Source organism: Xiphophorus maculatus, chromosome 20 (assembly GCF_002775205.1).
Source record: "Xiphophorus maculatus strain JP 163 A chromosome 20, X_maculatus-5.0-male, whole genome shotgun sequence".
In the NCBI taxonomy this organism is placed as follows: domain Eukaryota; kingdom Metazoa; phylum Chordata; class Actinopteri; order Cyprinodontiformes; family Poeciliidae; genus Xiphophorus; species Xiphophorus maculatus.
In genome coordinates, this window is record NC_036462.1 from 30,398,425 (window position 1) to 30,424,917 (window position 26,493).

At 42.1% G+C, this 26,493-nt stretch overlaps 1 protein-coding gene across 5 annotated transcripts in view; it reads left to right on the forward strand.

Annotated features, from left to right (window-relative positions):
- The window catches only part of LOC102222696 (semaphorin-3F-like), an 81,494-nt gene extending 55,382 nt beyond the window's left edge, over positions 1–26,112 (forward strand). The window contains exons 6-19 of one of the 5 annotated variants that reach the window (XM_023324831.1): positions 2,716–2,805; positions 5,626–5,719; positions 8,600–8,719; positions 8,900–9,039; positions 10,446–10,560; positions 15,749–15,818; positions 15,911–16,055; positions 16,217–16,439; positions 17,659–17,747; positions 17,845–17,886; positions 18,146–18,303; positions 18,626–18,717; positions 18,865–18,998; positions 20,581–26,112. In XM_023324831.1, coding sequence (XP_023180599.1) covers positions 2,716–2,805; positions 5,626–5,719; positions 8,600–8,719; positions 8,900–9,039; positions 10,446–10,560; positions 15,749–15,818; positions 15,911–16,055; positions 16,217–16,439; positions 17,659–17,747; positions 17,845–17,886; positions 18,146–18,303; positions 18,626–18,717; positions 18,865–18,998; positions 20,581–21,057 — 1,989 coding nt within the window. In that variant the 3' untranslated portion in view covers positions 21,058–26,112. The remainder of the gene's footprint in view (positions 1–2,715; positions 2,806–5,625; positions 5,720–8,599; positions 8,720–8,899; positions 9,040–10,445; positions 10,561–15,748; positions 15,819–15,910; positions 16,056–16,216; positions 16,440–17,658; positions 17,748–17,844; positions 17,887–18,145; positions 18,304–18,625; positions 18,718–18,864; positions 18,999–20,580) is intronic. The other 4 variants (XM_023324832.1, XM_023324834.1, XM_023324835.1 and 1 more) reach the window with 4 other exon arrangements.
- The last annotated feature ends 381 nt before the right edge of the window (positions 26,113–26,493 follow it).

Consider the following 26,493-nt stretch of genomic DNA (forward strand, 5'->3'; position numbering starts at 1 on the left):
TACTGAATTACAAATTTATTTGATAACTCTACACCAATACAGCACACTTTAATACGCCAATAGATTCACAAACATGTAAAAACAACACAATAGGAGTATAACAGCCAATGTAAAATAAATAATAGAGACTGAAACTGACTAAAACAATATGCTGACTTCCTTGGTCAAACGTAAAAAATAAACAATGACAAACCTTTTTTCAAATGGTTCAGAAAGTGTAATTAGGAATTCTAAAAACAAAATAAATAATAAAGTATGACATCACTCAGAGCACAGTGGATAAAATTAGATTGAATAAATCGGCCCTTTTGGATCAGGGACCTTGTCACCGATACCCGATATAGAATTTTTTTTCACTATCAGGACTGATGCAGATATGAATATCGGATTAGTGCATCTCTGCCACAATTCATCATGGAGCGATGAATTGTGGGTAACACACTTTGCTGAAGTCTGCTGTAATGCAGGCTTAAGCCAAAGTCTGGGTTGAATATCAAGATGACGTGGCAAAAGAGAACTGGGACACAACGCCCTCGAACCCTGCAGCAGGAATGCGTGTTAGAAGGACATAAGGGTGGAAGTGGGAGTATTGGGACCGGGCCAAAGTCTACCCATTATGATGGCTTTCCTCCATCATTTGGAAACCAGCTCTTGGTGCCATGTGTCTACATTCGGTAAAGCAACCAGCCTCTCAACACACAGCAGTTACTCCCTCTCTGGTTAGTCTCAGCATTTATTGGAAGCCTGAACTAATGACTTTGCCACACTCCCCAGCAACGCCTCACTGGTATTTTTTATTTATTTTTTTAAATATCACACTTGTTCCCAAACAGCAATTAAGGGAATATCCATTTTAAAAAGCACTAAATTGCTGCATTACTGCTTCCTCTAGAGATCACAGAGAGCACAGTTTGCATGAGTTCCCTTTAAAAACACACAGTTCGTCTGTACCCCTTCACCCTCAACACCACAGACTAATCAAGGACCTCCATCCAGTCGCTCGCATATCCATCCACCGCTTCATGCATTCATCCAGGCAGGCCACCTGCCAGACTCTACCATGTGGGACGTTTGGTAATTGGAAGTGGGAGCTCCCATTATGGGGTGCAAGTGGAATGTTCCATTAATGAGGCCTGTTGTTTTCTCTGGAACAGCAAACAGACGGCCCGAGTCATGGCCCCGACAGCACCTTTTCTGAGGCGGGCCAGCTCGTAAAACAAAAGTCAGGATTCAAGCAGTTTTTACACGTGCCTGGTTCTTATTAATTCAGACAGCCTGTTGTTCTCTGATTGGACCCTTTGAGGATAGCTTTGGAGCGGTGTGCGCACGTGGGTTTGGGGACTGTTTTTAGTGAAATATTTTTGCTTTTGCTGCAGATTTTAGCAGGTTGTAGGATAATTTGGCTGTCATTGATTAAATGGAGGATAGGAAGGCTGCTGTTGTTCAGCTTTTCTACAGATATGCAATTACAGCAACAACTACTTGTGGAACCAAGCACGACCATGTATAGTGTGCTAAAAGTCTCTTAAACTTTTTCACATTTTGTGACTGTATAACTACAAACTTTAATGTACTTTATTGGGATTTCATGTGAAATAATTAGGGGAAAAAATGAAGCAAGATATAATACATATATATATATATATATTTTACAAAAATAAAATTAGCATTCTCCATATTATTATGCTGCCTTTTATTGAAGAGATTAAATGAACATGCATGTCACATTTGTATTTTAACAACAAATTGTGGAATTTTCAGAAATAGATCTTTTTTAAAAATGTGATATTCCAGCTGCCATTTAAGCTGCGTTCGCAAAGCAGGTCTCAATCCTCTGTTGCAATTTTTTGCTGAAATCAGATTTTATTTTATTTGCGTGATCGTTCTTGCTGCTAGTTAACTGACTGCACTCAGACTTCTCTATGAACGGTCTACGACCCCAAAGCGACCTGTCTGCACAGAAGAAGAACACAGACATCACACAGCATTGCTCTGTTTACTGAGGTAATAATGGAATGAAAATAATGTTGCCGTCTTTGGATCGATTTTGAAGTTGTTGAGCAGTGGGAGCTGACAGTCTTTCCCACAAGATCATAACAAGGCAAAGGAAGCTAAGAAAAAGAATCCTAATTTATCACATCTGACTTCTTCTGGTGCAGAAGTCACTGCAATAATGTAAAAGTCTGAATAATGTGACATGACACTTTGGGAACTACTGCATACACATCTGATTTAGAACCACATATGAAAGTAGCACAAATCAGACTTTTTTTAGGGGGGATGATAGGATCTGAATTGGGCTGTTCAGACAATCATGAAAAAGTTGGATATGGATTGCATATGCCTAATGTGACTGTAGCCTTACTGTGTGTTAGCAGCATTATGATGTGTGGTTGCTAGTGAACAGAAATGGACCGTTTTTATTTGTAAGCAATTTTGAAAAACACGTTTTTGGCCTTTCACGTAAAATCCCAGCAAAACCCATTGAAGTTTCTACTTGTAACGAGACAAAAAGTGAAAAAGTTCAAGAGGCATGAACACTTTTCTCCAAGGCAGTGTGTCTACTTTTGCGGTAAATGTTTTACTTGAGGAGTTTCTCATCATGTTTTGCAATCAGAAGTGCCCCATGCAATTCACCCGACTGCACAAGGAGGGCCTTGATCCTCCCTCGTCAGCCGCGTAACATCCAGACTCTATTGCTGTTTCCTGTTTTAGACGTCCATGTATCTGCAGATGGCCCTGGCCGGGGGAAGGGCCAGCCGCGCGGCCGACCCCAGCGCGGTGCACGACACACTTGGACTGAAGGTGCGATGCGGGCCCCTGTTTGCGCCGCGGCCCCAGTGGACTGCCGGGGCTCGCGGTCACCAGCAGCATGCCCTCCATTCTTTGTGTCTGAGCACATCCTGTCAATGCCATTTTAAATCTAAAAGCCATCGTTCGTTTATCTTTGTAACATTTAGCATGCGCCTTTTTTTTTTTTCTTAAGTTTGTGCACCATCCTCAAAATTGAATTTCATGTTTCATTCGTACTTTCTTTGTGTCCTCCTCAATGTCGCAGCACACCGTCTCACTCGTCATCGTCCTTTGTTCGTTTTCGCTTTCTGTATCTGTGTTAAATGCCACATTTTGCATGAGAGCAGGGTTATCATGTGAAATGGGGCTGATCAGGCTGCTAAAAACACAGGGCACAAATTGAATTAAACAGGCTTTTTGTTCCCTTTCAGCGCATGGCATTTAGTTTCATTTACCACATATTAAGCCTCGTATCAGGAACGGTGGATATTCTAATCACTCACGTTGCTTGTTTGAGTGAATCCAGCTTGCCCCACCCGAGCAGCGCTACGCCCCACAGAGGCCGAGTCAGCATCTGACCCACTCCCACAGCAGGGCATGTTATCCCAGAGCAAACACCAGCCATCTGTATCCAACTGGCTGCGCTGTGAGGGAAAGAAAACAGCGACATACTTGAACATGTCTTCACTCGAAAGACTTTGGAACAGGCTTAACATGAAATAGTTCACTTAAAAATTAGTTCAGTTCCTTTTAAAATGTATTCAAGCCCCATTGGATTTGATTTTAATGTATTGCATTAGGATGTCTATGGTAGACCGACACAAAGTAATAGAGTATCTTTTCAAACATATTTCTAATTCAAATACCATACGCTTTTTTTTTCTTTTTTGCAAATTAAAATCTGAAAAGTGTGGCTTGCACTTGTATTCAGAGTCAATACTGTCCAAGTTTTTGTCAGCTTTCCACTTGAGGACACCAAATTTTTATGCTCGTTCTTTCCAAAACAGTTCAAGTTTAGTTAAACTGCATAGAAAGCATTTGTGAACAAAAATCGTCCTATAGTTGCTTCGTTGCCCAGGCTGCATCTTTAGGTGGTTGACTGTGTTTGGTTATGTTTGCTGTTGAACCACACTACCTGTGCTACCTTTAACCTTTTACTAGCGCTGGTTAGAATAATGAAAATAAATTTGCTTAACGGAAACAGTTTCAAAAAGTTCACATTTATTGAAAATGATGAGGTGGTTTTTCAGCTGTATCAGATTAATGAACTTCACAAAACTGCAATGGAAACAGTGTTTTTACGTTATGATTCATGTGACCAACAACCAGATACTACTACTGGTGGAAATGGTGAGGTAGGCGACAGGAAGTGGTGCGAGGATGATGGCATGGCGTATTTTTTAATGACATCTCACATGAACAAACTTATTCATGTGTGATTTTGTTTGAATTTCTTATTTAATGGAAACGTCATAATTTCAAAATTGTTTTTTTGACATTAGCAGAATTCTGACAAAGTTTTGTGCACATTTGCAATGGAAACAAATTGTATTCTCTTTATGCCATTTTTTGATAAAAGCAACTGTTTGCAGTCTGTTTACTTTTAGGCTATCAATGCAAAAGGTCCTGAATGCAAATATCCTCCACAGATTTCCTCCAAACATTTAAAACCATCCATCGTACACTTTCCACTTTAAGATTATGTGCCAAATTGTGTTGGTCTGTCATAAAATCCTAATAAAATACCATAAAGTTAGTTTATAATGTGACAAAAAAAAAACATTTTTTTAAGAGGATTGCATAGTTTTGCAGCGTTTGTAATTTGTAATGTGACAGAACTAAGCGGAGCTTTTGCGTGTGGAGGGTTGAGGTCCAGGATGGACTTTGGACAAAAAATGTATTCAATTTTTTGGGCTTGGAACCCGTAGATAACTGCCTTCAGCTCTAGTTTGATTTTTATTTTTTGACTTTTCTGCTTTTCTGCAGGATAATTATGTCAACTTTTTATACGAACCCATATGGACATATTTTTTCTTTGGGTGTACATAATTATATGGAACTTCTTTTTTTTTCTGCCCTTCACTTTATGGCATGGCTTTGAGTCAACTAGCCTGCACCTTCTCTCTCTTTTTTTTTTCGTTGTTTGCTCAAGCGGTGATTTTAATCAAAGAAGAATAGGTAATTGCAAGTGAAGTGGGTTTGGCGCAGAGCCGCAGTCTCTGTCCCTGATGGGAGTGGAAAAAAAAAAAAAAAAAGGCGATGCACTGTGGTCTGTGAGGCTCAGCCATAGGACATGTCATCACATGCCACTGCTTTCATTTTACCCTACTCATACACAAATTTTTGCCAATCACCCACACGCGCTTGTGTGCTGGGAAGCCACAAGCGTCGAGCATCAGTCATCCTGGCCTCCATGCGTGGCTTGTTTTTTTGGGGGGGGGGTTTCTCCCTCCTCTGGTGGATTACAGGTGTCAGCAGCCCGCGCTCCCACCCATACGTACGCACCGAGAAGCTGAGAGGTTTTCAGCTTACTGTGTAGCGTGGCGCGGCCCACGAGGCGTTTCTGAAGTTATACCCGGCACAGGGACGTTGATTAAAAATTCCTGGCTTTCACTGCATGCATTTTTCTGTATGAACTTACACTCATTATTCTAACACTTCATCCCCCCACCGGGCCCCGTGGGTCCCACAGGTGTCAGAGGCAGCGCACACGCTCCCTCCCTCATCCTTCCCCCTCCAGGGAATCACAGTGGCAAGACGAAGAGTGCTGAATTTATTGCCATATCTTTGTGATTTTTGTTTTATTTTTTTTACCGTTTTTTTCTGTTTCAGGAAGAAATTTTCCACTTGGAGCCGGGAAAAGTGGAATCTGGGAAGGGGAAGTGCTCCTACGACCCAAAGCTCAACAGCGTGTCAGCTTTGATTAGTGAGTATTACTGTATTATGCAGGTTCGGTCGGGTGAGGACTCAGTTAATGTCCTTTCAAAAATGACCTGTGGGATATTTTTGGTTTCATCCCCAGTTTGTAACATTCCTCTGTCATATATTGTCATTATTTCAGTACAGAAATGTTACTGTTCAAGTCTTCTTTATATCTTTTAGTGTACTGTGTGGTGGTGTTCATTTTAAAGCTCCGCATTACCTTTAGATCTTTCCAGACATTGAGGAATTTCAGTGTGAGGTCAATATTTACTGGAATGTATAACTAGGAAGGCACCAATATGAAAATTGGGGCCAATATGTTACGGCCCGGCTCGGATGGCCGCAACAAAAAATAGGGAGGACATGGCAACCAGAAACATTTTTAGTCCTTCGGAGGCATTTATTTTTTAAAAACGATTGTCTAGGGGAGCAATGGGCGGCAGCCCAAGACGTGATAAAACAACGCTCTCTCAGCCTGGTCCTTCCCCAGTCATGGACCCGGTTAGCCCCCACAGGATTCAGCTCCCACAATGTGTGAAGCAATCTGCTGGTGCCGATTGCTTCACCAGCAGATTGGTGAAGCAATCGGCTTCACCAATCTGCAGACTCGGACTCGGCCCAGCCGAGTCCGGATCTCGGCTGGGCCTGGATCTCCAGGTCGTCTGCGCCTGGTTCTTGCGTCGGCCATGATCTCATGAGTGGAACGGTGCTCCTTATATACAATCCAGGTGGCCACGTAATCAGAAGCGCCTCCCACAATCGAGGACCTTAATTGACAAACAATTTACTTGCCACATAGCCACACAGGACCGCAGAGCAGGGGCTGTCACAAATATCAATAACCAATATTGATTATTGATATTATATTTAATAACCAATATTTACTGATACAGTAAATATACAAGGCTGCACAGTGTAGCACTGTTGCCTTGCAGCAAGAAGGTCCTGGGTTCGATTCCTGGGGTCTTTCTGCATGGAGTTTGTATGTTCTCCCTGTGCATGGTGGGTTCTGTCCGGGTTCTCTGGCTTCCTCCCACAGTCCAAAAACATCAGGACTGTCAGGTTAATTGGTCTCTAAATTCTCCCTAGGTGTGAGTGTGTGTGTAAATGGTTGTTTGTCCCGTATGTCTCTGTGTTGCCCTGCGACAGACTGGCGACCTGTCCAGGGTGAACCCGCCTCTCACCCGGAACGTCAGGCTGGAGGTAGGCACCAGCACCTCCTGACCCCATAGAAAATTGATGGATACTGATACTATGTATATTTCACTATCATTTTATCACCTTTTGAGGGAAAAAGAACCAGAAACAAGGCAACAAGTTAAAAATAAATATTGGTCGGTCGTATCAGATTTGTTTTATTTATCATACCAGTGTGATAAAACATAAACATAAAGGTATGTTTTAGACCAGGGAATATTCTCTTTCCCTGGTCATGACATGACATGACATAAAGCTCAAAAACGTCTTTTCCGTCAGACTGCCCCTTTAACAGTTTATCAGGAAGAATGGAGTAAAACTACAGCTGATTGAGACCTATCCAATCAGATGCCACGCTGTGATTGCAGCCAAAGGTGCATTTAGTTAAAAGAGATTAATATTTATGCACTTTATGTTAACTAATTGCCACTAGTTTGTAAAAAAAAAAATCTGTTGTCATGTTGACATTAAAAGTTTTTTGTAAAATTTTCTCAGTCATGATTGATTTTTAAAAAATAAATAAAAATGGTAAAACATCCAAAGGGGCGAATACTTTTAATAGGCACTGTACAGCTGACTGACAGCTTTCAGCAACAAGTTGAGGAGGAGGGACAGGATTGCTCCTCCTCCTTCATAAAATCTTATTTATTTTGTATAAGGAGCAATATAGCTTAATGATTTTGACTGAGTCACATTTTTATAGACTGAATTTTTGTTGGTTATATTTCAGACAGTACACAATGATTATATGTTGTTATTATTATTCTACTTCCACTAATCGACATTTAACCTAAATTGCAGTGTTTTTTGATAATAAGGTTCAATGTGGATGCAGTAATTGATCACGATGCAGCTCCATAAGAAGCCACCGTCCTCCTTTGTCCTTTGGGTCAAGGTCTCTGAACCAGTTGCCACCAGTGGAAGGGGCTCTTCTTTCTGCGGGGTGTAAATCACTGGCACCCCAATCCCACATTAGCGCAATACCAGCTGACCAGCACGGCACCAGGACCGTCGTCTAAGATGGATTAACCTCCTACTGCCATCAGTTAGCTCCATACAAGGGACACCGTTGTTAGTGTTGATAAGGATTAAGAACCCTGCGCCACAACAGAAGATTTACCATTGACCACCAACTGCTCAGCTCGCCGCTACATTAGACACGCAATCATCTGTGGGCATTTTAATGATACATCATCAATCTCCCCACAGCGCCGCTTGGGACCATGACATTGTGTATAACGGGGGTAGAAAAGTATCTGGTTTCTCCTGCTGTCTGCGTCCGCAGAGCCGTACACCTGCTTTTCACAGCGGCGCCATCAGAGCAGATGGAAGAACCAACACACTCAGCTAAGCAGGCTCAACAAACTTACAGCTTGGATTCTTCAATCAGCTACTTTTCTGTGTTTTTGCCAACTGTAAAATTAAAGTTCATTTCAAAAGTACAAACTTTTTATTTTTTTACATTTCTATTCCGACTACTTTCAGGGGATTACATTTTAAGTTGCATAGTGCAGCTTTAATGAAAAAGATGGACTTTCCTGAACACAGACTCCGCTTCACACCCAGATATTTTGCTGTGTATTGTATAGTGTATATATGTGATATTTTGCTATTTTGCAGTGTAGACATATGCGCTTTATCAGAGTGTTAACCTGAACTGGGCTGGTCTGTTTTCTCTCCTTGTCAGATGGAGAGCTGTATGCCGGCGTCTACGTCGACTTCATGGGAACGGACTCGGCCATTTTTCGTACTTTGGGGACCAAAACTGCAATGCGAACAGACCAGTACAACTCCAGATGGTTGAATGGTAACGATCCTCTTTCATTATGTTTTCCTCCATGACTTCCTAATATACAACACAAACAGGTTTACAAATGTGCGGCATGGTTAAAGTCTATTATGGTGGTTACGTGTGTTTTGAATCAACCAGCAGCTTGATTTTAAACAGATGTGTTCCTCCCTTTTTTCTTTTTCTTTCATGACATAGATCCCACCTTCGTTCATGTGCACCTCATCCCGGACAGCGCGGAGAGGAACGACGACAAGCTGTATTTCTTCTTCAGGGAGAAATCCTCCGACATGGGTCAGAGTCCCGTGACCCAGTCCCGCATTGGACGCATCTGCCTGGTGTGTACACACACGCAGTATGGAGTGGTTTCGGTTAGCTTGATGAAAAGAAAACCTGGAGCGTTTAAACGAAGAGCTTGCGCTCTCCTGTGGCGAGTCGCCCGCTGTGTTGGAACAGCTACAAGGTTTGGCTAACGCTAATGTGCTGGAATCCGCATGTGTCTTTATCCTTCCTGTCTACAATGCATCCTTCTGTTTTTGAGACTGCTCTCTGACCTATGACCTCATGGTCTCCCTGGCCTCTTCTCCCTGGTAGTTCTGATATTTCTAGGTGATTTTTGTCTGGAAGGGGAAAAAACGCCGGAAGACTGCTTTATTTCAATTTAACTGAACTTCCTGCGTAGACGCTGGAAACTGAAAGCAAACTGAGGCAGAAAAATAAATCGCAACAGAAAGCTGGTCGAACGTCATTGCAGAAAAACTAAATCTTACCAAGTATTTTTGGTCTAGTTATCAAATATCTTTGTACATTTGAACTAAGACAAGAAAGAAGCTTTTCAGCAAGAAATAGGAGCTTGTATAAAGTCAGTAATACCTAGTTCTGCTGGCGGCTATTTAACTTTTTTTTTCATGTTCTAAGTGAAGTAATCTTTTTTCAATCGTATTAAGGAATCACTTACTTAAAACAAGCTTGTATATCTTTCCTAAAAGTTATATTGTAACTTATAAGTTAGTTTTGTGTTATTTCAAGTGTACTTAGATATTTGCAGTATAAACTACACTAAAAATACTTGGTAAGATTTGGTATTTTTGCAGTGATCTTGGTGAACTTAATGTTTGTGTTTGTACGGCTTATTTTAAGTGTGTGTGTGAGTGTGTGTGTTTCCATCTCCATGAGGTTTATATTGTTGCGTGATCATAATGGCTGGGATATGTACTTGCTTGCTTGTCGTCTCAGCTGTTCTCTCTTGTATTTGTTTAGAAGGGAGGGTGTGGGGGTCGGGCAGTGACCCAACACACAAACTCTCCCAGTGGCCACTGCGCCGGCGCCCTCCAGAGGCACGGCCATGTCACTGCTCGTTCACATCACGTCTGGATGCTCTTGCCATTATTCTTCACACTGATCTTAACCAGATGCGTAAACGCAATCAGTTTTGTTGAAACACTTTCACTTCTTACACCGTAGATGGTTGGAAAAAGAATGTGAACCAACAGATATAGCTGAACTCGTCCTCACCAGGACGAATTCTGTCTTCACTTGGTAACAGCTGGAGGAGATAATTGTTTGTTGACCCAGTCATCTACCCCTTTCTACCTTCCAGACCTTACAACCAGCCCTGTGTGTGGGTGTGTGTGTGTGAGAGCTTCTGCATGGTGGTTTTTCTATGTGAAGAACAGTCAGAGGGATGTAGCTGATGGAGAAACTGTGTTTTGTGCTCATCCCCTCCCTCAATCTCTCGTAACAGAACGACGATGGAGGTCACTGCTGTCTGGTCAACAAGTGGAGCACCTTCCTGAAGGCCAGGCTCATCTGCTCAGTGCCCGGGACCGACGGCATGGAAACACACTTTGATGAGCTCCGTGAGTGTATACGCATTTCCATCTGCAAAGTAGCATCCTTAATATTTTAGATGTGATCACACATGATAGAACTAAAAGTACAAACACTTTTTTTTTCCTTTATGAGAAGAAACAAAGAGGGGCAGCATCACCCCTCATGAGTTCAAACACACATCCTGTACACCCCCATGTGAAGCTCAAGTCATTAATACTGAGTGTAAACAGCACAAAGAATCCCACTACTGTAGGTCTTTAAAATGTTTGTGGGAATATACATTCTTGTGTGTTTGCAAGAAAGTAGGTTGATGTTGGTGAGTTCAGATCAATGACCTGGAACTTCAGTCCATTCTCCAGGGGCGTGGCTTCAACCCGTTTCTCCCCAATCGGCCGTTGCCAGATTTGTCTCCATTTGCAGATCCTCTGTTGTTCCTCTGTGTTTTCTGGAACCTCTACAAGGGGATTACAAGCCAGCTATTGTGTTCAAGATTACATTTGATTGGCGGCAGACTGCATTCGCTGATTGGACTGTGGATTTACACCATTGGATGAGCGAAGGCGGTACTTGCGGAAGAGCACATACAGCATCCACTGGAATGGGCAACCCGCAACACACAAATATACCGAGAGATTTCGGCGGAAATTGGCCGGCCAAGCGCAGATGGGCAAAATTACATGATCAGTTTGTTGACGCCTACTCCTGTGCACCCACATTTCCACACCCTTGCCCATATTTACGCCCACATAGCGAGGAAGAAACTGCCAATGGTGATTAACCCGCTAGAGAGAAACTTGACTATGGAGAATCATCTATTGACTATGGACCATAGTCAATCATCCATTGACTATGGCCAATGTATGATTGTCAGACTGTGGAGGTAACCTTGGAAAACCCTTCTTCTTCATCTGTCTGCAATGGTTTATAGAACCAACAAGTTAACCTAGGAACAATACGTGAGGCTGCGGTACCTCTAACTAATCTAAAAGAATAAAAAGCACCTTACCAGGATTGTTTCTGTAATGGCAACTCGTTGGAAGAATGCACACTGGTTCTATGCCTGTCTAGACTCATAAAAACACCATTGCGGTTTTATAGGTGGGGTCTTGGTAGTCCATAAACTTCATAAAGTGTAAAATGTTCATGTGTGGAGTCAGTTGACATAAATGACCAAGTGCGGAAAAAGTTCTGGCTCTTCCTTTTCCAAACGAGGGTTCTGCCTCCACTGGTTCGTTCAGTGTTGACTCAGACACAGCAGTGCAGAATGATTCTGTGAGATGGATGGTGATCACTGTCGGGCACCCATGATTAATTGTAGGATATTGTAGTTAAAGGCCATAAATGTGGAGCAAAGTGGTGCGGTGAAGGAACAAGGACAGACATGCCAGGGTACTGAGTGGGCGAGGGCGCACGCGTCAGATTTCAGAGCCGCCGTTCCTGCCAAGGACTCGAAGAAGGAAAGGTAGAGAGGAAATGATGGAGTTTTGTATTTACTGTCTGGCTTGAGTGGGTTTTTTTTATTCTGGTCCTGGAAATTTGTGGTTATGGAGGAAAAATCTGTGTCATGTGATGCACAAAGACAAATAGGTAGTTTATAGTTTATAGCAAAAGTATTTGCATAACTTTTACACGTTGTGTTACGAACGTATTCAACTTTGAGTTTTGGTGCTAGACTAATACAAGCTGGTGCATAAATACAGACTGGGATGGAAGTCTGGACCTAAACACAATTGAAACAGTACACTAAACCAGTTGCAAGACTTGAATATTAAAACTGAATGAACCTGAAATATTTGGGAAAGAAAAATATCTATTTCTTTGTCGATCGGGTTTTTAAGTGATATTAATTGCCACTTTATTGTTATTGCAGTAAATACCACAAAGTATACAAAGGAATTTTCAGTCTATCTCACCCCTCCCTAATCTAGATCTGCGGCTTAGAGATTTGAAGCCATAATTGCCAAAAATATCTTCCTTGTTTCCTATATCCTACAAAGAAACATGGATGTTGGTGGCTGTAATGTTCAGAGATATGAATATGTTTGCCGGGAATATCACATTTCTGAGATCTCAGTGAAGTGGCATCATCTACCCTGCATGGCACAGATGCGGAGCAGTTGCTGCTGTATGAGTCAGATCTGGGAGGAATCGCAAGTTTCCACCGATTCTATAAGAGTCATTGTAAAATGTCTCGTAGTCTTGTTGCCAAAGGAAAGCCAGCAACCTGGAATTCTCCTTTATATTTACTTCTGATTTGAAATAAACCTTTTCAGAAAAAGCATGTTATTTAGTGACATGTGAGACTTTTTCTTTCAGGGATATGCTGAGAAACAAATTGGTCGAACAGAAAAGAAGTGGACCTGAGTGATCAAAACCCAAAGGCTGATCAAATTTTAAAGGGGCGGTATCATGTGTTTTCCAGGCACAAAGTGCCATTTTATAGCATAATCACTAAGCTATGTGAACTTCAGTTGCTATAAAAATTCTAGATACATATCAAACATGACTTAAAGGAAGTTTGGCTTTGTAATTTAACACCTTGAAATTGGACCTCTGTCTTTTTAAGAAGCTCCACCTACAGGAAGTCATCACAACATGGCTCCTCTATTAAACCTTTAACAATGTTTTTATCAGCGTTCTACTAAGAAGTAGCTACTATAATGAGCAGAAAAACACTGTTCCATCTGTTTCAGCAGCTGTGCAGTTCCATGAGGTGTTAGCTAATTGTTGCTGGCTAGTTTGAAGGAGCTGCGTGGGGGCGTCGCGATTTGCAAAGCAGAATGTTTGCCGTGGGAGATTGAAGGACTTCTCAAACATGCATGAATCAAGACAGCACTCCAGATATTGAGTAACATGCGCGCTCCATAGCGAACACATCACCGACGCATCAGAAGAGCTTTTCAGTCTCCTCCCTTTGAAGCCGCGATCTGTTTCTCTTCTCAGACGTATCTCTCTTTCGAGTGTGCGCTTGTGTTTCCTTCCATGCAGATCCACAATTTCTGGGACAGCTGTATGTCATGACGAGGATCAGGTGTTGCGTGACGCCCGTGGCAGCTCGTTGGTCTCAACCCATGACGGTTCCGCTGCTGTGTTTTTTGGAGGGGGGGGGTTTCTGGGGCAGCTGTGGGAGAGATTGGGTGGATGGGAAGATGTTTCTGAGCTCCGTGGTTTTCTCCAGAGAGGAGCTCCGGACTGCAGACGGTCCCTGGAGGACGCCCGTGCAGCCTCAGTACTGTTGACAGTCAAAGACAATCCTCACACCAGCCGTGTATCACAGCATCTACACAGGAAGCTGACAGCTAATTCCTCATGCTGCTCTACATGAGACAGCGAGCGCATAAATCTGGATTGGAATACGTATTCTTTTCCAGCGTGCGATCGGTTCCTCGCTTTCGGAGCGCTAACGCTGTATTTTTAGCCTGACTTCTTTTTTTTCTTTCTTTTTTTTTACCAAACAGGGTGTTTTTTTCCAACTAGGTTATAGCAGCTCGTGTTCATGGCCTTTGTCCTGTCGCAGGCAGCGAACACGGCTGTCTCCTGGGAGCAGTATTTAGGTCAGGTTCTGAGACAGCAGGAAGACTTATCACCTGTACTTGGCATCAAACAAAGGATGAGCTAAATCAGGCAGTGCCGGCGTCAGAGCTCTGCGGGACAACTAGTGGGAATGTTTGGGATTCAGGGACCTAAAGACCAGGCTTCAGTCGTTATGATGCTGCTGTCCTATGAGATGAGAGATTCAGAACCTCCTAAAGTTTTTTAATACCCTTTGAAATGCTTTTGATTTTGTTTCATTACAGCCACAACTTTTAAGTCGAGTTTATTTGTATAGCACATTTTATCGACAAAGCACTTCACAGTGTTTTTACAATATCGAAACAACAATCACCAATCACGAAATAAGCAATAAACATTACATTTTGTCCAAATCATCAAGGAAATGCACATCAAATATGTTGATCAAAACTCCAGTTATTATGAATCAAAGACAACTGGTTTCAGCCTTGATTTAAAGGAACTAAGGGTTTCGGTTGTTTTGCAGTTTTCTGGACGTTTGTTCCAGATCACCACAGTTCCAGATCTGTGGTGCATAGAAGCTGAATGCTGCTTCTCCATGTTTGGTTCAGGGGCTGCAGAGCTGAACCAGAACCAGAACCTGAGAGGTCTGGAAGGTTGATACAGCAACAGATCTTTAATGTATCTTTGTGCTAAGCTGTTGAGAGATTTATAAACTAATGGGAGTATTTTAAAGTCTTTAGTGGTTTTGACAAACATAAACTTAAAAAGCGTTGCATATATATGTCTCAGCTTCTTAGTCAACTCTAGAGACTGAAAAGTTTTTTTCATCATTATTTATTTGCAAAATACCTCAATCTCTGTTGGTTTGGATGAAAAACATATGTGAAGAGCAGGTTTTTTGGGGCGGGTTCAAATATGCAACAGATTCTCAATTGGTTGTAGGTCTGCCGGACTTTGACTAGGTCATTCTACACTAGTTAAAATTGTTCAATCAAAATAAATTCTACCTTTCATAGGTCTAGGTTGATTTAACTTTGTACTGCAGGAAGGCAAACCTTTTATCCCAGTTTCAAGTTGTTTGCAGTTTACAAGATTATTTTTTTCTGTTATATCCTGTATTTACATGGCAAAAACACAAATCCCACCAAGTAGTTGTGGTTTCTGTAAATATCTTGGTACACTTGAAATGAGACAAAACTAACTTCTCAGCCTAGATATGGAGCTTGTGAGGGTCAATAATTCCTTAATATTGATAATAAGTACTAGTTCCACTGGCAGATTATTTCACTTATACCAGATTTTTCCCACGTTATTTATACGTTCAGCACTGTTGAGCTTCATTACTGGAAATCGAAACAAACCAGGTTTCAGCAACTCAAATTTACGACTTTTGTTCTAAGATTTTTCTAAGACTACGAATGAAATTTAAGACCTGTAGCGTGACAGAAATGAGTAGAAGAAAGTCACATTTTATACACTAGTTTTTTCACAGAATGCACATAGGACACTCAGGTGTTATTATTTTCCAATATCCTCTGATTATCCAAAAAGAAACATGGATCTGTGAATATTCTTCCAGCTGAACAAACAAAGGGAATTGCCGTATGGCTGGAAATGTTTACTAGCCTGTCTTTATGTAAAGCAAAACCTTTATCTTTATCAATGCATTAATCTGACTGCTGCTGTTCTTCCTTATAGGAGATGTTTACATCCAGCCAACACAGGACACAAAGAACCCCGTCATCTACGGCGTCTTCACCGTCTCTGGGTTTGTTCCCTTCCATGAAAACGAATCCTGCTGTGTTTCCGTCGCCGTCACCTGCGAGGCGAACTTAACCCGCTCTGACGTTTGCACCACAGGTCCGTGTTCAAAGGCTCGGCCGTTTGCGTTTACTCCATGGCCGACATCCGTATGGTCTTCAACGGGCCCTTCGCCCACAAAGAGGGTCCCAATTACCAGTGGGTGGCGTACACAGGGAAGATCCCCTACCCTCGCCCCGGCACTGTAAGCCCCTCCTCTTCCACCTCAAACCAGCTGAGCAACACCCAGGCATCAGCATATCCAAACTGAAGTTATAACTATTCATTTTGAGCAGCAATTCTTGTGGGGGGGAGACCTTTAAAAAAAAAAAAGTTGCTCAGGTTGTTGTTGTTTTTTCCCCCCAGTGCCCTGGAGGAACATTTACGCCCAGCATGAAGTCCACAAAGGACTACCCAGATGAAGTGATCAACTTCATGAGGAATCACCCTGCCATGCACAACGCAGTCTACCCAGTGCACAAGCGCCCCCTGGTGGTCCGAACCAACGTGGACTATGAGTTCACCACCATCTCAGTGGACCAGGTGACAGCTGCAGACGGCAATTATGAAGTGCTCTTCTTAGGAACTGGTGAGTTGTTGTTTCTTAACTTAAGATGTGATTTGATTGGCTCAGTCCAAAATTAAACTACATGATGACAGAAAAACTGCATCATTTTCACCATTTATTGTTTAATTCATTTATTTACATATTCTTACTTTGATTAACATGCATTCCATTATGTAGTTGTACCTGTTACTTACCAAAAACTAAACTATTTAACAACCATCATGAAAGTCAGTTTAAATGAACCGACAAAAAATGTCAGATTTATTGAGATGATTTTTACTTCTGATTGTCTTTGTGTCACATTTGGGCTAGAAAGCAGTTTTTGTGAGTAAAAGGTGAAAAGCCGAAGGTTGGTTCATGCTACATGAATGTAAATGTGATTTGAGGGAATATTTGCCCGAAACAATGGACAGAACCAGCGTTCCTCACGTTTAGTTTCTAGCTGATTAAGATGAACCCCTGAACCCTTTGACCCGAGTCGACACACCGAGTGACACTGTGGAGAACAGGATCCCCCCTCTGTGGAAACAAACCCCATGTAAATGAGGGGCTGTCGTCTCCACAGCAATCCCTTGTCTTTTAAACAAAAGCATTCTTTCCTTTTTGTGCTTGAGTGGAAATTTAACCAATCAAAGGGTTTTTCTCACCTCTCTCCGCTCACATGGCATAAACAACAAGATTTGTACCTGGAGGGCAGAGGAGGATGAGCAGCGGGAGGGAAAAGAACAGTGTGGGAGGAAAGAGGGTCAGAGTTAGCGTACCCATCACCCTGATCTGCCCTGCTGCTGGGAGGCTGATCACCGGTTTGCCTGCGTAGGCTGAGCGTCTGATGAGGCCGCGGCTTCCACCGCGCAGCTTGCTGCCCTCACATGCCGCGGGTGGCGCTTCCCGACTCTTTTGTGCTTCTGAGCGCCACCGGGTGGCGGAAGAATGCGTGTCGGGGTTCAGAGGACATCATAAATCTCGGGTATCAAACTCGCTGGAATTCTCCACAGAAAGCAAACGGAGCAGAGAAAGCCGCCCAAACCGGTGAGAGACGCAGTCAGCAAGAAGAGAACTTTACGTCATTGGAAAAAATAAAAGGTTAACCTGGTGAGAGTTATGTCTACAGCGTGTTGATGCTGGGATTATCCTCACTGATGACTGCTGAGAGAGTCAAACACGCCTCTGAGGGGCTGCAGAGAGACGGGCAGTGGGGGCGGCAGCCGCATGGCTGATGGGTGTGTCTTGTGCTCCACAGACAAGGGAACAGTTCAGAAAGTCATCGTCCTGCCCAGGGACGACCTGCAGACCGAGGAGCTGGTTCTGGAGGAGGTTGAAGTCTTTAAGGTGAACCCTCTGCACACTGCATCACACTTTCACTTGTTGCTTGTTCTCAAAGGGAAAAGCTAACAGAGTTTTCTTGCTTCTTTGCTTCTACGTCAAGGTTCCCACTCCTATAACGACGATGAAGATCTCATCCAAAAGGGTAAGCGAGCGCAAACGCAGATTTGCTTCTGGTTTTCTAAACTGAGCTGGAAATAACGACTGACGAACTTGGTTTGCTCCACATGATAACAGTTGGTAGATGCAGAGTTGTGGTCAAGCGCAATCTGCCAGGTGGATGTACTTCAAACCCCTGATCATAAAACAAATTATGCCTGCAATAATCTTCAAAATAATTGACCCCTTCTTCTACGCTCTGGGTGGTCAGTAACTCTTAGTTCCATCCTTTTTTGCGTCCACAGCAACAGCTGTACGTGTCTTCTGCGGTCGGCCTGACCCAGTTGGCCCTCCACCGGTGCGACGTGTACGGCGAGGCGTGCGCCGACTGCTGCCTGGCCAGAGATCCGTACTGCGCCTGGGACGGCAAGTCCTGCTCCCGGTACTCGGCCTCACAGAAGAGGTAAGCACCAGCTGCAGCCGCACGGTCAGCGAGCTCACTAACCGAATAATTAGATCAGTTGGTTCAGCGATACTGAAATCAACCTGCCTGTATGGCTGACTGGCTGTTTTGGTGACGGGTCAATTTGTTATGATCTCTAGGTACACTTAGCTTAACAAGACTAATATGTATATATCTGTATAAGAAATGTAAAGTCATATGTCGAAAAGGTGGAGATTCGTTGTTATCTGTTTGTATTTTCCTCTTCATTTGGTTTTTATGTGTTACTGAATGGCTTTGAATGGCTTGCGGTTGCTTTATGATGTTTTTCTCTCCTTATTTGGCAATACTGGTCTGACCCATTTAGACGTAGCCGGAGGCAGGACGTCCGGTACGGGAATCCCATCCGACAGTGCAGAGGCTTCAACTCCAACGGTAAGCAGGCTTCTGCTTGGTCACAACCCCATCGTCTCCCTGTCGAGATGTAGTGACTGCACTATGGCAGGTCAATGGTTACCGGAGAAAAGCAAAAGAAACCATTAGAAAAGTCGTAAACATGAGTTTGCTGTCTCCACTCTGCAGCCAATAAGAACACTCTGGAGATGGTGCAGTACGGGGTGGAGGGAAGCAGCACCTTCCTGGAGTGCCAGGCCCGATCTCCGCATGCCGTCATTAAATGGCACCTGCAGAGAGACAACAGTGACCGCAGGAAAGAGGTTGGTCTCACACACACACACACACACACACACGGACACATCTGTCTTGTCTTGAACTTTTGTGTACCGTTTGCTTGGCCTGTTATAACTTCTTTTTTTTTGTGCGATGAACGATAATATGGTTGTTTTCAGAACATTTAAGTATTATCATGGTATTAATGCAAGTACAACGTCTCAAAGATCGACAAACTTACATTTTTAGTGAATATTCAACACTGGAACTGGAAGACAGTTTAAATATCCAAAGTAAATTAAGAAAACGACCGAAACAAAAGAAAATGGATACTGAAGTCTCTGTAAACAAAATTGTTCTTCAATGAAGGAGGGAGTTTAGACCAAAGCACCAGACTGAAGACTTTTATCATCTAGAAAGAGAGAGAGAGACAGGAGAAAAACAATCATGCAAATGGAAATTATGGAGCTCGTTTAAATTTATCACGTGATAAATTGATTTATCTCTTATTGTGACAGGCTCACTGTTTGCCACAGGAAGTGTAAGAGACAAAAACCTGTCAGAAGCTCAGAAAGACTGAAGATTGTGGTGAATTTCAAGCCACAAGGCACAAAAATTTCATTTCAAAACATTTCCTCTTATTAAAAGTCTTTGCCACATTTTTAGATTTTTATTTAAACAGCAATAAAATACATTGAAGTTTGCATGAAACATGCCAAAGCATTCTGTTAAATACTTTTTGCCAAGCGCTGTGAATTTCCCATTGAACTCATGTGGCTCCACTGCCCTGTTACCTTTTTATTTTTGAAAGCGTTACCCAAATTCCTCCTTTTGCTTCCATAAGTGGAAGACGAAGAAATGAGCGTTTCCTCTGGGCATTCGCACCCCACATACATTTACAGATTTATTCACTATGCGACACGTTTGGGAAAAATAACCCCAGTATAACGTGTTGTTGATTGTCAGTTAACTCAATGAAGTGCTTTTTGTTCAGATCAGCTAACGCTACGACGACTTGTCCTCAGGCCAGGGGGAAGGACAGACTGTAAAGGTTAGCTGTGAACATGCTTTAATACACAACCCTGAGGCAGCAGCTTTTATTGTGAGACCATCTGTGAACAAATGCTTCTCTTTTATTGACTCTCCTGTTGGATGTAGTCTCTCCTCACACAGGATGAGACAACACTAGGTTTGTTGGACAAAAACAAAACGCAGGCACTAATTAGATTTCTGGGTGTAGGTGGAAAAACAGTGGCAAGCTGAGTGTACATAAGAGATCACATCAGTATTACTGTTGTTTGTTTTTTGTTTGTTTTTCTTGTATCTTTGACGTGAGGCAACTGTCAGAGGTTTGCTGCAGGTCAGCAGAACCTTTAAATGAAGCTGTTGTTTCAGCATACTGCAGGGAACAGTGATCATGATTAATCTGGGTTGTGTATTTTGGGCGTTATTGGTGCTAGTTGAATCCAAATGCTCCCACACTTTTCAGATTTTTTGTCAATACTTTGAAAATCCTGCTGTTTTATTTTTTTTTCCTTCTTCGTTATGCGCCCCTTTGTGTTTATCAAACTCCTGCTAAACGTTCCGACGCTCGTCATTTGACCTCTCGCTGTCCTCCTCCCTGCGTAGATGCGCTCCGACGGGCGGATTCTGAAGACCGAACAGGGCCTGCTGCTGCGCTCCCTGCAGCCGTCGGACTCCGGCATGTACCAGTGCACCGCCACCGAGAAGAACTTCAAACACACGCTGGTCAAGCTGCAGCTGGTCGTGCTGTCGGGCCGCGCCGTCAACAACGCGCTGGTGGACGGCGGCGGCGGCGGGCTGGTGCCGTCGTCCCTTCACTCGGCCGGCGCCCAGTGGACCCCCAGCGCGGGCCAGTACAAGGACCTGCTGACCATTCTGAGCCAGCCCGAGATGAGCCTGATCAACCAGTACTGCCAGGACTACTGGCAGTTCGGAGACCCGCTGCTGGGAGCGCTCAAGGCGAAAGACCTGAAAGAGCTCAAGGAGCAGAAGAAACCCCGCAACCGTCGGCATCACAGGGAGCGACATGAGGAGGAGGAGGAGGAGGAAGAGGAAGAGGAGCAGCAGGGAGTAGAGACATGAGGAAGCTGACTGTGTGTTTGAAACACAACCTCCCCCCCCACCGACCCTCCTCCACCCCCGAGAAAACTGGGAAAGACTCGATGAGATGAGAGAGTAGCAGCTTCAAAGAAAAAGATGAAAAAAATCTGCAAACTGAATGAAAACGGCTCCCAAACGAAACCCCAGACACACACACACACACACCCCAACACACACACCTCCCTCAAGCAGTAACATATATAATACACAGTATTTATTGTAGGTTGTAAATAGTACCATTCTGTGGATTTCTTTGTACTTGCAGTAAAAAAAAATAGAAAGAAAAGAAGACAAGCTCTTTGTGTATAGGTACCACTTTGGGGCGGGAGGGCGGGGAGAATATTATTGTCGTTGATTTCAATGTTGCTGTTACTGTCGGTAGGAAAATCCCCATTCATCAGCATCGTGTGAACGCGTTGTTGGAGCGCGAGCTGTTCGGACTCAGAGCGGACTACGACGAGGAGCTGCTGAGAACAAGGTGACGGGAGAATTATTTTTTTTTTTTACTGTTATTATTATTATTGTTATTGTTATTTGTGGATACTCCAGAAGAGCCTGTGTTGCAGCCTCCCTGTGGCTGCATGCAGAGAGAGAGACTTCATGTTGGAAGAGGGACCACTGGACCTTGGTCCCAGTTATCTGTGGGGGGTCAGGGGTCAGGGGGGACACACTGCTTTTCTCAGTGGGAATCTTTGTGTTTCTTTTCTGTCATGTCTGTGTAGATCAGAGGGACTGATTGTAAAAACGATGTGGACCGTCGCTGCATCCCGCACCAGCTACTAATCGGGATCCAAGAGATTTATTTAAAAACAAAACTAAATAAATAAATAAAATGTTTACTTTCAAAAAGTATGAGACTTACTTTCACTGTGCGGTGCCTGGCTCAAGTGTTCACACAGGTGTGAGTTATTTCACATTAACGCTACAACTAAAGGCTTGAATGTATTTTATTGGGAGTCAGTGTGACAGGCCAACATAAAGCGGTGCTTAATTAGAGTGGATGGAAAAGATTTTGAAACTATTTTATGAATATAAAAGTGCGGAGTGCATTTATGTCCATCCTGTTGCTTAAAACAGAAATTTTTTCAATGTAATTAATAATCTGCCAATGGAACTAGGAGGTTTTCATCAATATTAAATAATTATTTCCTTATAACAAGCTCCTATAACTTGCTAAAAATTTACTTGTGAATTACTTTTGTCTTATTTCAAATGTACTAAGATATTTACATTAGAAACTACAGTAGACCAAAAATACTTGGAAGATTTTGTGTTTTCGTAGCGAACCACCTTTTTTTTTTAACTATGGTTTTGGGGGAACGTTGAGTATTGACTTACGGAAAGTTTCTTTGCTAAATACTTGAAACTGAGATACATCTATGAACAACAATTTTTGAGTCTTGCAACAGATTCTAAACTTGAGTCAAGTTTGTTTGTACAGCACATTTAAGGAACAAGGCAGTTCAGAGTGCTCCACACCATAAAAACTTATATTATTTTAATTAACCTGGATTTAACCAGGTAATTTGATGAAGGACAAATTCTTATCTTCAAAAATACATTCAAAAAAATCATACACCAGAATATCATACATGCAAAAACAAAATATCAAAAAATCTGAGAAAGAAAATAAAAAAACCAACCATATTCATATTGACTAAATGTACTATAATACACAAAGTCCCCTGTTTTCAAAAGCAATTATATTGATCATTTATTATTGTTTTTACTGAGTTGATAAAGGTTGATATTGAAGATGGCTTATTGAGCTTTAGTGGTTTTTGCAAGTGGTTGCAGCAAAATGAAATGAGGTTTTGCCTAATTATGTACATAATACAGTTACCAATTATGAAACGTGTAATAAACACTAAACTTTGTCAAATGTTATCATCAAAATCAAGCAAATACACATAAAATATATTGACCAATGTTCCAGTGAACTCTAAGCAGGTGGTTCTACAGCATTGGTTTAAAAGGACCTCAGTGTTTCGACTGTTTTGCAGTTTTCTAGAAGCTTGTTCCAGATTTGTGGAGAATAGAAGCTGAATGCTGCTTCATAGACTAGAACCAGAAGACCAGAGTGGTTTGTGAGGTTGGTACAATAACAACTGATCTTTACTTTAGTCCATTCAACCATTTAGTTTAGGTTAATGTTTTCTGGAAAGTGAACCTTCACTTTAGCTCCATCTATTCTGAAGACATTTTCTTGCACTGGATTTTATTAAATCAGACTAAAAAAATTTAGGAAGCATACTTTTCCTTCCATATCACAGTTATGCACTGCTTTGACGCCGTCTGCCACGTAAAATACCAATAAAATACATGAACGTTTGTAGCTACATGGTGACAAAGTGTGCAAAAATTCAAGCTTTTTGAACACTTTTTCGAGGGACGGTACCCAAGCTGCTGCTCTACGTTCAGACACGCCAGCTGTCTAAATCGGTAACCATGACATCACTTTCTTCAAACGTCCTTTGGACGGATTTTGAGGCGTACAAGCTATAAGGATTTGCACACAAGGGCATTATTTAGTTTTATTTTTCAAGGGACATTGGCAGGGGCCAAAAAAAACACACCAAACAAGCACAAGGTGGGCAAGATAAGGTGGAAGAACAAAAACCGGCTCGCAGTGAAAGTTGTTCCAGTCAGGTAGCAAATGTTTGCAGTGAGCAGTTCTGAGCACAAAATAGATTTTTTTTTTTTTCAATTCATTTCCTCTTGAGACTTTTGATGTGTGGAAAAAAAAAAACAACCTTATATACACACAACAGAGCTTTGTAAAAATAAAAAGAAAGAAAAAAAAAAGAAAATATTGTGACACCAACCAAAATACCCGGAAGCTGGCTTTCATCGTGTGCATGAACCTGTGTTTGTCCTGTAATCGCCATCAGGCAGCGCGCGGTCGGGCTTCTTGTCTGTTTCTCATCTCTGTGATGTACAGCGCGACGGTTCTCAGTGCAAAAGCCGGGGGGGGGGAAGAAATGCTTTAAAACGTTGGGATTTTAAAATGTTTCCGGTGTAAAGCACAGTACAACTGTTCATTGACATCAATTCCAGTAATATTATTTGGTAAATCACTTTATAATTACTGAATGAAATTATTGTTTTGAATTTACACTCTCGTGGGCATGGGTCTGTTTTAAATACCAGGGTCTGAAAATATGTTACTGGTTTTCTCCTGTCACCTGTTGGCACTCTCACTTATTACAACGAGCTAGCAGCTAGCTGTGTATGCTTTCCAAGCATTACTGGATATTACCAATGGAAAAAATCAGTCAGCTGTGTCATTATTTTGGATATAAAAACAAAGACATAATTATGAACAACCCCATCCATCATGCCTTTTTTTTTTCCCCCTCAGAGAAGGTTTGAATTTTTTTGTAGGACTGCACCGATTGCAGTTTTCTGGACGTTCACCGATTTTTAAAAAGCCTGACCTGCTGATTAAGATTGAAAAGTCTGAAAAGTCACCAAGTGTAGCATGAAAGTTGCTGAGCTGGCGATAGTGGGGTAACCGCGCGCATGCAGACGGCGGAGCTGTCAGTCAGTGATATGATACCAGGGCAGAAGGGGACAGAGGCTGATTTTTAGGCCTTTGCAGAAACAGAGGAGAACTTTAGATAAGATCGGTTTGCTATGAAAGAGATTCCCGATTGGAATCGGAGCCGATTTATCTTTTTTGGAATTGGGACACTGAATCAGACAGATTTCATATCGGAACACTTTGTTTTCAAAAAGGCAAAGGATAATAATAATAATCTCAATTGATTTTAAAGCAACTCGAACCAAAAATATTCACACAATGCTACATTAGTGGATATTAAATATCTCCACTTTTACAGGAGGGTATTGTTCAGTTTGCCTCCTGTCCAGGCTGCTAGCCGCATCAGGTGGACTGATGCGGCTAGCAGCGTAGCTCAGAAACACGAACACATTGTTGTGAAATGACCAGGACATTCTGTGTTTCACTACAGGCAAGGTTATTGTTACTGATGCAGCTTTGCAGAACCTCTCTTCAAAAAGTTTAATCTGTGTCTTCAAGCTAATCGTGTTTTGAAACAAACAGTTGCAAAAGACTAACATGTCTGTTAGTAAAATAAACAGCCTATCACAGGTGAGCTATCAGAAGCTACATCCCAGTGTTGCTTTATAAAGAGCTGAACAGAGGACAACTTTTCAGCCAAAAGTATTTTGCATTTGCATTTTTTTATGTGATATAGTTGAACATTTTCTTCAGAATTCCCGTTTTGACATCATATTACTGTGAAATGATGTTTTTACGTGATTCTGTTGTCTCAATCATACTGGCCCATGCCTGCACTTTAGAGAACCATGCTACCGAAAAGTTGCTTTAGCCGATCTACCCGGAGTGAAATTCTTGTCGTTTTTATGTGCAAGATTATTCTACAGAAAAGAAAAATAATTTAGAAGGAGCTAAACACACATATTTGAGACGGAAAAAGTTTTGAAAGTGTCTTTCCAGGCTTGTTTACAGTCTGAATGAAAGTCGCCATGGATCCATCGATAATTCGTCCATGACGTTTGCATCTGCTTTCACTGTGGTATTTGTCTTCATCACCAGAATCGAATAAAATCCTAAAAACTGAAACCAGAGTCCTAAGATTAAGTCTTTATCAAAAAGCACAATGGTTGTAAAATTCCTTTTTTTTTTTTTTTTTTTTTTTACAAATATTTCTTTTGTTTGTTTTTTTAAGTCTGTGTTTTTGATTGTTGTTTTATTTTATGTCACACTTTCTGATAAGAGAACACAACATGCACAGAGGTGATATTATGATTTATGTAGATCTTCCTTTTCCATTGTTGTTGCTGACTAATAAATTAAAGCTCTATATTTTATAAGAATGGTATGCTCCAACTTGTTCATTGTGAATTGCTTGATGCTGAACGTTTTTGGGTTTTTTTCCATGTTCTGCCCGGAAACCTCTTGATCCTTGGAATAAAGTTGTACTTGTCAAAATGATGATGTATGCACATTTGTGTAAAATAAAAACACTGCATTTGCAGATTGCAATGAAACTTCTCTAATGAGTGTGTAGTGGAATAACACGGACTGGGACTTTTTCAGTTCATTTCAGTGGCCTGACTGGTGCAGCGTAGCTCCGTTGTGTGACTCTTGCCTTCAGTTATAAAAATGCTGCATATATCATGTACATTTTTCTTTTCAGTGACAGAGGATAAACTTCTTGATTTGAAACTGGGCCTCTGTCTCTTCCTGAAACTCAGGAAGCCATCACAACATCGCTCCTCTATTAACCCTTTAACAGTGTTTTTACTGGGAAGCAGCTCATATAATGAGCTCAGCAGATGTGCAGTTCCACCAGGTGTTTGCTAATTGCTGCTGGCTAGTCTGAAGGAGTGGTGGGAGGGCTGCTTCAAGGAGGACAAGAACTTCTCAAA